The 12,160-nt window shown below is 41.4% G+C and overlaps 1 protein-coding gene across 4 annotated transcripts in view; it reads left to right on the forward strand.

Annotated features, from left to right (window-relative positions):
• The window catches only part of LOC111865439 (protein PTHB1), an 83,330-nt gene that overhangs the window by 9,649 nt on the left and 61,521 nt on the right, over positions 1 to 12,160 (forward strand). For all 4 annotated transcript variants that reach the window (XM_023853477.2, XM_023853480.2, XM_023853476.2 and 1 more), the window contains exons 4-10: positions 1,888 to 2,138; positions 3,418 to 3,575; positions 4,197 to 4,377; positions 4,607 to 4,843; positions 5,849 to 6,091; positions 9,370 to 9,668; positions 11,019 to 11,327. In XM_023853477.2, coding sequence (XP_023709245.1) covers positions 1,888 to 2,138; positions 3,418 to 3,575; positions 4,197 to 4,377; positions 4,607 to 4,843; positions 5,849 to 6,091; positions 9,370 to 9,668; positions 11,019 to 11,327 — 1,678 coding nt within the window. The remainder of the gene's footprint in view (positions 1 to 1,887; positions 2,139 to 3,417; positions 3,576 to 4,196; positions 4,378 to 4,606; positions 4,844 to 5,848; positions 6,092 to 9,369; positions 9,669 to 11,018; positions 11,328 to 12,160) is intronic.

The following is a 12,160-nucleotide window of genomic DNA, read 5'->3' on the forward strand; positions in this document are numbered from 1 at the left end:
TCATTAGGAAGGTCCAGGGAAACCAGGTGGGACTGAAATTAAATGGGACACATCAGCTGTTGGTCTATGCCAATGATGTGTATCTACTGGGTGATAATGTAGATACCATAAAGAAAAACACACAAACTTTAATTGATGCAAATAAAGAGGTTGGTCTAGAAGTAAACACAGAGAAAACTAAGTCTATGTTACTGTCTCATCACCAAAATTCAGGACAAAATCATGACATAACGATAGAAAACAGATGTTTTGAAAAAGTGGCACAGTTCAGATATTTGTGAACAGTGATAAGAGATCGAAACCTGATTCAGGAGGAAATCAAAAGGAGATTGAACTCTGGTAATGCTTGCTACCATTCAGTCCAGAACCTTTTGTCTTCTCATCTGCTGTCCAAAAACATAAAAATTAGAATATGCAGAATTATAATTTTNGGAATGTGTATAGGATATTGGTGGGAAAGCCAGAAGGAAAGAGACCACAAGGAAGACCAGGGCATAGGTGGTGGACAATATTAGAATGGATCTTAGAGAGATAGGATGGGATGGTATGGATTGGATAGATCTGGCGCAGGATAGGGACCAGTGGAGGGCTCTTGTGAACATGGTAATGAACCTTCGGGTTCCATAAAGTGCTGAGAAATTCTTGAGTAGCTACAGAATTGGCGGCTCCTCCAGAAGGGCTCAGCTCCAGGAGTAAGTAAGTAAGTAAGCTCTTACTAGAGCAGAAGCCACCTCACATCTGACAAAGGGAACAGAAAACTTCACCGAGATTAGTGGTGCAAGAAGTAATTATAACAGTGTTTTAAGAAACATGTGACGACGTTATAAGTGAATAATTATACCTGTATGTATAGAAGAGATCATCCAATAAACGTCTTAGCCAAATCCGAGACCCGCTTGAATTTTCTTATCCCGTTACATAGACAACAAACGACAATAATAACTAACTTATTTTTAATAGTTTAAATATTTAATAATATGTTCCTGTGGTCTACTGGTCAGAGTTGCTGGCTACAGATCCAGAGGTCCGGGTTCAATTCCTGGCGCTACCAGAATTTTTCTGAGAAGTAGTGGGTCTGGAACGGTGTCCACTCAGCCTCATGAGGATAATTGAGGAGCTATTGCAAGAAAATAGCGGGTCCAATATAGAAAACCGAAATTAATGGCCGTGGGGATCCATTGCGCTGACCACACGACACCCTCTATCTGCTAAAGTTGGCACTAAGTTTGCCGACAAGCGGTGGTCACTTGGTAGATATAGTTAGCTTGCGGACTAAAACCACGGAGTTTGTTGTTTTTTTCTTTTGTTACTCAGTGCCCCTATGTTAATTTTTTTAGTGGAAAGAGTAGAATGATGGGTTAAAATATTCAAAAATGTGTCACGGCCTTGAGCTGCAGGAACATAACCTTATATGTCTCAAGTTATGATGAACTCGACATATGACCCATTTTTGGGAATGCATGAAGCTGTAAGTCGAAGTTGTGACTGTCATCTTGAGAGTACCATGTACATTTCTTGCCTGTATCACACAGCTGAAATACAGACATATCTCACAGCAGAGTATCTGATGGTTTTGTTTACTGGTAATAGTATATTTCTTTATTTAACTATGCTGTCAGTAGCTCAGACTACATAGTGACATATGGTATGATAAGGAATAAATAATTGGAAAGGTTCTTGAAGGATGCAGCCATTGCCTAATTTAAGGTACTAACCCATTATTTGCATGGAAGGACTGATTAAAACCATGAAAAGTCTCTACCAGGATAGTCACTGCCCTGACTGAGATTTTGACTGGACATCTGCTGAATACGAGTCACAAATTTTACAACTTAAGCATCCCGTTTGGTACTGTTGATAACGTCTGGCTACTTTCCGTGTTTTAAGGTATCAAGTTCTGGCTGAAGCTGGTGGGACGAGCGATGAGGAATCAGCATCTGGGCGCAAGGTAACCACTGAGTGGAGTTACAACATAGGTGAAGCTGCTTTAGATGTTGTGGCTGTAACATGGGCAAATTCTTACTGTGATATATTGGTGCTCGGAGAGAGAAATCTCTTCTGCCTCAAAGATAATGGGACCCTGAAATTTATGAAGAGACTGGAATATAAACCCTGCTGCTTTCATCCTTACTTTATTGGTAAGTTTATTTTATAATATTATATTTCAGCATACTATTGCATTAATATCTCACTCACTAATTCATTTCCATCCAAAATGCAAGCACAACTTTTTATTTTAAATGTAACTTATAATTACATTTCAAATTCATAAAATGTCATGAAAATGTCATTTGTTGCTACATGTTTTGGCTGCACTAGGTCATCATCAGGCAACTGTTAACTAATGGAAATAATTGCACAGCATGCAAATATACTAATGTGTGATCATGTGCAGCACAGTGATTTCCATCAGTTAACGGTTGCCTGATGATGACCTAGTGCGGCCAAAACATGTAGCAACAAATGACATTTTATGAATTTTAAATGTAATTATAAGTGACATTTAAAATAAAAAGTTGCATTTGCATTATGGACAGAAGTGAGTGAGTGTGGTAAGTTTATTTTATTTACTTCTTATTTCAGTAAGTAATCACTGAACAGGTTTGCTAATGCTCCAGACTTGTGTTCTGGATGTACCTTTTAGAAGTGTCTGTCAGGGCACCAGCTGTTCTGACTGAAGTTTTCTCTGGTTTTCTCCAGTCCTTCCATGCAAATGTCAGGCAAGTGCCTCGACATAAACCTTCACACTAAACTTAATCTACTGCCCTGATGGATGGACACAGCAAGATGCTCTCGGTCTTTGACTCCTATCTGCCAAACTAAACAGTGCCAAGAGTCTCTATTCGATAGTTCATATTGTCACGTGTTGGGTGTGTAACGCAACAAGTAACTTCACGCTATATTGGATATAGTGAATTTATTCCACATTCGCTCATACACATATACAATTCACAATTACACAATTACTGCCATCGGCAGTATCACAATTACTTCCTCTGGCAAATACTAGACTGCAACTGCACTCGGAAACTTCACAATCCACACTGATCACACACTCTCTTCACATACTGCTCCACCGGCTTTTTATACCGCTCCCTGTTGCCTCGTGTTGCCTGCGTTGTCACCGTGGGGGAGGGGGGCAGTGTTGACTGGCCTGTTACCATAGCAGCCGCAGCTATGTTACGTCACCGTTGGCAGGGGAGGGGGTGTCCTGCATAGCGCAAATACGTCACAATATCTTTTGTCCTGTTCTTCCCTTCTGTCTGTCTGGACCATTTTCTCCTCCCCTTAGCTTACTTTTCTGCCCTGAAAATGGAGGTAGCAAGTTCCCTCAAAACATTACTATCCATCTATGGAACTATACATTCTCACATCTCAGCAGATTCTAATATTAGAATGAATGTATTTGTATTTTAGAACCCGATGGAAGGTTGATGGTACTAATTGTCTCAGAGACTAACACCTTGCTAGTGTATGAACATACAAAACTACTCTGGTCTGCACAGCTGTTCGTTGCTCCAGTTGCTGTCACTAGAGCAACATTTGAAGTAATAAATTCATCTCAGCAGAAACTGGTAAGTGCCTTATTTGATGATTTAAAATATATATCTGTAACGAAACTGAACACTGAACACTGATGATGTTAATTATCCTTCCGTTATTAAATCATGTGCTTGTGGGCAGTGTTGTGGACTTTTGACAGCTGCGTGCTGCTTCCATCTTCAACACTTTGACGATCAAGGTGGGGGAAGCAGGTACCTCTGTAATGTTGACAACATCGCCCTCAGCCACACTGTAACAACCAAAGAACAGAAATATCAGTAATTAGCCATGGTGAAAGCCTAAAATCAGTAAAAGTCTTATGAGATGTAATGCTGTATAGTTCTGTAGAAGTCCACTGATGTTTTGGAGAAACTACTATGTCAAGTCAAGCAAGAAACCAATTTCCTGCTTGGTTTACTCTTTGACCATGAACATAGTGGCAGTACATTCCTTTAAAATGTTGGTGCAGTGTACACTTCTGTCATTTAATGACCAAAACGTGTAGTGGTGACTGCATCTATATAAAGAAAGCTTGTGGGGCAATGTACAGAATTAATTTGTCACATCAGCATGTTTAAGTTGGCAGATTTATTTTTCTTTTTGTAAAAGATATGTATTTGTGGCTTTTAAGAGTATTAATTTATATTTTACAGAGTATGAAAGGTGTATTGGTTCTACTGTCAGATCAAGGTGAACTTCAGTGCTCCTATCTCGGCACAGAACCCTCACTGTTCATGGCTCCTCCCCTGGAAATTCATGCCATAGATTATGAACAAGCTGGAAAAGAGCTCTCAGAGTTGCAGAAAGTCATAAAGACATATACAAAGAGAAGTAGTAAGTGTATTTGTTTAAGTGTTGTGTGTCTGAAACACCTTTGAGGGAATGTCATACATTAAGTAGACACCCTTATGAAAGGAAAGTTCTGTCACAAAAGGGAACTGGAGTTGTGTTCATTCAAAGTATTGACATCCGCACACCAAATGGGGCCATAACCCAGAAGACTAAAATTGGAACAGTCACCACCATGAACATGTAGAAATTTATATGACTGTTGTCTGTACAGCTGCCTCATTGACGAGTACAGCCGCTGAGCAAGAAGTGAAAGTGTCCGTGAGTGTAAACTCACAATTGGAACCATGTCCATTTCCACACAGCATTGATGAGGAAGGAGTAGAGATTCCCATGTGCCGGGTGTCAGTTGAGCTGGTGCCTCATTCTCCGTTGAGCAAGGTGCAGGTTTCTGTGATCGTGCAGCCTCCACTGACTGTGTCACAAGTGTCACATACCATCAGCAGTTTGTGTAAGTTGTGGCTCTTGTGACATACCATACCACTTGGTTCTTTAGGCAACAAGTCCTCAATTATTCATAGTTTTCAAACTTTACTGTCATCTGGAGTGTAATATCATGTAGTGTCTTACACCATTGCCAGTTTGTGTAAGTTGTGACTAATGTAATGTACCATACTGTTTCATCATTTTCAAACATTACCTTCCTGTGGCACTTTTTTTCATATATCCTGGTCGACTGATGTAACTCTTTTAACAGGGACCAAGATTGAAGAGTAAGCCAAACAGGCAACCTTCAGTGTGTGTGAAGCAAGCAGAGCCCATGGTGCATTTATCTTGCTGATAGCTAGCTTAGCTTACGCTTTGACAGCAAAGATGAAGGTAGTACATTCCTCAAAAGTGTTGTCTACCAGGTTATATGGTGCCACATAGCGCTTAACTCCATGGAGTTCACAAGACCCAACCACTGGACTCTTTCCTGAGCCCCTTTATTCTGTTTCTTTAAGATCTGCCTTATTGCTGCTGTCCCAGCTGTGCCTAGACTGGACAAGTGGTGCGTTCCTTTCTGGTCTTCTGACTGAAATTTTGTGTCCATCATCACCATATGTGTGTTATGTGTTCTACCCATCTCATCCTTCTTGATGATAGCATTTGTTGAAGACAAAAATTATTAAGCTCTTCCATATGTAATTTTCTCCACCCTCTTGTCATGTCCTGCCATAGATCAAAATATTTTTCTAGCACTCTGTTCTGAAACACGGTATATATTTTACTGGATTTGAGGTTCTCACAGCAGTGACTGTGAAGAGCACTGTCTTCTGGTATGTGACACTCTGTAGCCTATTAGACGTTTGCTGATGTTTTGGAGGGACATTTGCCTCCGTGCTCAGTGGGAAAGAGTGAACGATGAACTCAATCAGCAAGCTGCTTTTGACCTCAAAGATGGATGCTGTTGATATGTGTGATTAGTGTTATAAAATAATAAACATGATGAATGTTTGTTTCTCCCTTTCTACAGGCGAAAGAAGTTCTATAATAGCATATGTTTACATGGAACAAAGCTGTGATATACCAACACTGGACGTACGAGTCATAACATCTTATATGGCCAGCACCGGAGGATTCCCACGTGTTCTGCATAATGTGGCCCAGTTACCACTGAAACTAGTGGCACTTTTCACTGCTCCAGCAAAGGAAGCTGACTTCAAAGTCACTCTCAACACAAACCAACCTGTTGTAAGCCTGTCACAACTTTTTCCAGGTGAGTAACTATGGGGAAGGGGTGACTGTGTAGTATCAGATGGTAGGTTGATTGGTGAATAATGAATTTAATGTGATTTGGAAGGCATAGTTCATGGCCCAGTCAAGGTACTGTCCCATCATTTACCTGGAGGGACTGAAGAAAACAGAAGTCCTGTCAGGATAGCCAGTCACCCAGCTAAGATTTGAACTGACCTCTTCCCAGATAAGCATAGATGCTGCTACACCAACCTGCTGTGTGTGTGTGTGTGTGCATGTGCATGTGAGCATGAGTAAATTATAATCAAATGAGGCTTTTCACAGTGCTCAAAATTCAAATTGTCTTTTGAGTTATGGCACCCATAACATTTCAGAGAAATCTGCTCTTCCAATCTTCAAGGGACATTGTATCATAACCCAGAAGAACACAGCCATAAATTATAGTCACTGCCCAAAGTTTACAAACTCCATATCGTTTGGAGACAGCTAATCCAGAGTGGGGACATCAGAGAGCACAAATTATGAAGCTCAGCATTATGCAGTTTTCTCCTTTGTCCTCTTACTTTGTCCCTCAGGTTCAAATATTCTTCCCAGCACCATGTTCTCAGACACCCCTAATCTCTGCTATCTCTTCATGTGACACATCAAGTTTAGTATACATGCAAAACAAATGAAATTATAACTGTTTATATACGAGGGGGGACCCAAAAATAACCGGAACCGACCTGTTGCGCGCGCATGCTTTGTAGTTACGAGTTGTGCTGCTAGGTGGTGTTAGCTGGGGGTCTCCCGCGACTGTTAGTGAGCTGGTGTCAGTCTGAGTTAAGTGGTTTGTCTGTGGTGCTCTGTTGTGTGCGTTCCTGTTTCAATCCTTTGGCGATTAGTGAGATGGCCGACCAGAAGGAACAAAGAGTGTGCGTGAAATTTTGCTTTCTGTTAGGGAAAACTGCAGCTGAGACTGTTGGGAAGCACGGTCCAGCGAATTTTAACCGAAGGTTTGCATATGAGACGGGTGTCTGCAAAATTTGTTCCTCGCTTGCTCGGAGATGACCAAAGAGAAAACCGTGTGAATGTTTGCCGCGACTTGAAGAGTGAAGTGCAGAACGATCCAGAATTCATCCAGCAATCCAGCAATCATCAAGCCAGTGGAAAACTCCAACTTCACCACGACCGAAGAAAGCCATCTCACTAATCGCCAAAGGGTTGAAACAGCAACGCACACAACAGAGCACCACAGACAAACCACTTAACTCAGACTGACACCAGCTCACTAACAGTTGCGGGAGACCCCCAGCTAACACCACCTAGCAGCACAACTCGTAACTACAAAGCATGCGCGCACAACAGGTTGGTTCCGGTTATTTTTGGGTCCCCCTTCGTATTGTTTCTTTTGAAGGAGATGAGACAGCAGAAGATTCAGAACTGAACTGTAAGAAGTGTTTCCTGAATGTAATCTGCTCATAACACTCTAACCGTCCACCCTCTCTTTAGGCTTCTTGCCCACAAGGTGGTTGCCACTTGTCACTTTGACTGCCCTACCTGGTGCTGCCTCCGTTGAAGTTGTTAGGTCGTGGCTGGTTCCGGCTTGACCAGGCTCCACCGCTTCTTCCGGCTCCACCGCTTCCTCCTTCCGTTGCTGATTACGGGATTGGGATTTCCCGTATAGAACCTGATATTATGGGCGCCAGCAAACAGCTAGGTGCTGTTTGCGATTCATTTTTTTAAGGAGGGAAGGCGTGAGTGGGGTGGAAGCTGGCGATGGGTTTGGTTAGCTCCTGGCGATGAGTTCTCTCCTCAGGTCGGCTAAGGGTCAGGCTCGGGCAAGTGAGGGTGAAGCACTTCTGACCAACACAATGCACTTTGCCACTGGAACACTTTATTGTTTCTCACAGTCACTCGGAGTCACAAATCTACACTATAAGACCTAGTCTCGGCTTCCAAGCTGCCGGTGCTGTACTTGCTCAAATTATTTAGTTTAACGCGCAAGTATTCGCGGGTTTTACCTCCGCCAAGTTCGAAAGTTTTAGCAGCCTCCTCAATCTTAAACTGGACTATATTCGCGGGTTTTACCTCCGCCAAGTTCTAAGTTTCGTAGCCGACTCTTAATCTTAAACTGGACTCTCTGCCGAGCCAGAGGTCCTAACTTAATTGTATCCGCCTCCTCTCTTCTCCTCCAAAATTCTCGGATAGGTGGATTCAAATAAGAGGAGTTGGCTTAAATTTTGTTCCGACCAATGACCGATTGTTTTAGAAGCAGTTTCGGCCTAAAATCCCAAACAGCGAAATTGACAGAGATGTAACTTATGAGGGTCGCTAATGAACCCCTGGCCCTCCTACTGTTGACTTATGACTGTCACGTCTCGAATTCTCAAAGTGTCTTGCCGCCGCCGTAAGTCAACTTCTGAATTTCTAAAGAAACTCAGTGGGGGTTCCATGAAGTATCATTTCTGCCCTCTTCGAAACAGCACCAGATGTTTGGAAGCAAGAACTAACAGATGTCCTTGTCCACGCAAGTTCGGTCTATCTGCTTGTTCTGACTGTGTCTTAACCTATGCTTCTTTGTAATTCTCATAATTCTACTTTATAACTACTGAAATAAAAAGAAGGGGGGAAGGATTTCAGTGGTTCGGTTACAACACATTCGCTGCCATATTTCCATACTGGATTTTACCTGCAGGGCCATCCATTGTTCCATGAAAATTGGAACTTAATTTGACCTTACTGCATTTAAAATAGAAGTGGAAGAGAATAAGTGAAGACGGTTTCAACAGTGACAGTATCTCTTAACTCAGGCCATATAGCCCAAGCGGTTAGTCGCTGGCTTCCCACCAAAGCGTTCCAGGTTCGATCCCGGTCTGATCAAGTGGGATTTGTGGTGAACAGAGTGACACTGTAGCAGGTTTTCTCCGAGTACTTCGATTTCCCCTGCCAATCTTCATTCCACCAAATTCTCCATCATCATAATCAACTGGGGCAGGTACAATAGGCTAATCAGTCGCCACCGTGCTGAGTGGACCCAGCTGGACTCCATCCACCACTAAGCGAAATTTCTTAGCTCCTTCAAATTTAACAAGCTGCAGTTTAAGTTTTTCTGTGTTTGTTTCACATCTGAAGGAAGAAGACGTTTACTTATACTACCCAATAGCCCTTCACTTCACAAGATTAGTTGTGTCATGAAGTAAATTTCCACCTGTCATGTTTTTGGATTTGACAGTGAAGGTGTAAATTTCTTCACGAATGTATTTAGATTTCATGTCTTCAATTGCAGCAGTATGTTGAATGAATTGTTGCTGTTGGCAGAATTTGTTGGTGAGGGTGTCTTGTCTGGAACCAGCAATGCAGCTGGGTTCCAGTATTATGGAGGAAGAGGCTCTACAGTAACTGTTCTGGCTGCTAAGTCATCACAGCGCTATCGTCTGCAGTGCGACACACTACCTTCCCTCTGCCTTCTTACTTCACAGCTAGTACAGCGGCTCAACAGGCACTTCTCCAGGCATGAGGGCTTCACATGTTCCTATTCCTCTTCACTACCCCTACATGAGCTCTTCTCTGAAATTGGAACACATTTTTTCTTTAGGGAGAAAGCTAGGAAGATACAGGTAAGCATAAATGAGGTCATACCAGACTTCTCTTCACGTTTTATTCCTCCTCCCCATTTCCTTCATCTATATTATATTTAAGCATCCTGTTGCACTCCATACGATAAATGATATAAACTCCGTCTCAAGTGCAAACAATATATTTGTGTCTTTGATCTTGCTCCCTACACTACATGTTTCGGCCTCAGACGGCCATCATCAGGTGTATAACACTCACGTCGCTGTCACACTGCACCCAGTTCAAAATCTAACATCTAAAACACTCCCTGTCATTATCAACTTCTACCTCGTTGATAGCTGTCCACCCGTAGACTACTTCACACACGTCAATTTTGAGTTTATTGTAATAGCACCACAATAAAATCTTTAGTTCTAATTTTAAACTTTTAAATTCTTGTCCAAATTTTAAAATTTTAAAATTGTTAGGGTTATTCGCCCTGTGTTTGAAGTGCTTCCTTCATCTTCCCACCCTCCCTTCTCTTCCTGGTTCATCTTCTCATACTTCTTCTGGATCTCATCATCATCATCATTCTTAANGTTTAGGGAGAAAGCTAGGAAGATACAGGTAAGCACAAATGAGGTCATACCAGACTTCTCTTCACGTTTTATTCCTCCTCCTCATTTCCTTCATCTTCTCACCCTCCCTTCTCTTCCTGGTTCATCTTCTCATACTTCTTCTGGATCTCATCATCATCATCATTCTTAACATCTTCATCTCTCCTCCTCATCCCTACTACTATTCCTTTTTCTCATCTTTCTCCTATTTTTTCNATCTCATCATCATCATCATTCTTAACAACCACAATAAAATCTTTAGTTCTAATTTTAAACTTTTAAATTCTTGTCCAAATTTTAAAATTTTAAAATTGTTAGGGTTATTCGCCCTGTGTTTGAAGTGCTTCCTTCATCTTCCCACCCTCCCTTCTCTTCCTGGTTCATCTTCTCATACTTCTTCTGGATCTCATCATCATCATCATTCTTAACATCTTCTTCATCCTCTCCTCCTCATCCCTACTACTATTCCTTTTTCTCATCTTTCTCCTATTTTTTCTTCTCATCCTCTTCCTCCACTACCACCTCCTCCTCCTCCAGCACCACCTCCTTCTGCTTGTTGTAACATCATTTTAATTGTAATAGCTGATGAAGAGTTTGTGCAGTTCAAACACTGAGAGATTCAGAAAGCAAGGGGTTAAGTGTGCTTTAGGATTCTAGCGTATTTCATTCCCCTTTTAAATGAAAGTCATTGTGTTGGGTGATCATCACTTTTGTTTTAATGATATTTTGTTTGTCTGAATTAGTTGTTTTATTATCTAAGTGTATTTCTCCAGTGTTCCAATATATTTTTTTAAGGAAGAACTTGGTCAGAGGACAACACAGTTTCGAGTAATCCAGCGCCGTTTGCTGGCAAAATTCAAAGACAAAACACCTACCCCACTAACCAATCTGGATATGCTGCTGAAGGAGGCGTACCAGCAGATCCTTGCCTCTACTGATGAAATGGAGGAAATTCAGCAGGCCCTGTTACGTTCTCGCTGTCAGCTGGGTTGTGTCACTCGCCTCATTCTGTTGATGATGAGATTAATGAACACTGTCTCAGAGGAGGATTACTCGGACCTACAGGCCGCCCTCCCTTCAACTGTTTATGATGCAGAGGAGCAGGTGAGAGAATACATTAATGTGAAAGGAATGCCTCTTGAAATTTCATTAGCAGTTCAATATGCCATAAGGCATATATATCTTAGCAGACATTTCTGATTGAAGTATTGATGTTTGAAATGGATAGGGAGTAGAATAATATGTTTATTAGCCTTTGTCATCTGGATATGTATCTCCCACTACTACACCATTGACAGCTGGATTTAAACTTAATGATAGTGGAATTTATATTGTAAATAATGTGACTAGTTCTGCTGAGTCCTGCTGAAGCAGCAGTGTGGTGTGTGGACAGTAAAGTTTAGAATTTTAGGGCTAAGCTTTCAGTAGATATTGTTTCACCAGACAAATGAAGTTTAATATGTACTATCTGCTATGGGAACAATGGAATATAGTAATTTAGTGACATAGGGCATTATATCATCATTAGAAAGGTACTAGATTCTGTTTTCTGCTTTTGATATTCATATACTGGTGAGAAATTCAGACATACGTACAGCAAACTTCTCTTCTGTAAGGTTGCCAGCACAGTATTTACCTTGGTTCATGATAGTGGATGGAGTTTAAATCGTTATTCATGATTTTGAACATGGAAGCTATCCACAAAGAAAAACACAGAGTTTAGTGTCTTCCAGTTTAACTCTAAAAGAGTTTACTATACTCGGTCAACATGGGTTCTGAAACTGGTATGCCTTCTCTTCACTGATTTTGATCTAACAGTAGATTGTGTAAAATTTTGGCCTTCTGGGATGTGACACTGTATAATCTGGTAGATAGGTATCAATATTTCAGAGGGATTTGCTGGGCGAACTGGGTAGGAAAGTATAGGTAATAGAGGG

The sequence above is a fragment of the Cryptotermes secundus genome, unplaced genomic scaffold (genome assembly GCF_002891405.2).
Source record: "Cryptotermes secundus unplaced genomic scaffold, Csec_1.0 scaffold343, whole genome shotgun sequence".
Lineage (NCBI taxonomy): Eukaryota > Metazoa > Arthropoda > Insecta > Blattodea > Kalotermitidae > Cryptotermes > Cryptotermes secundus.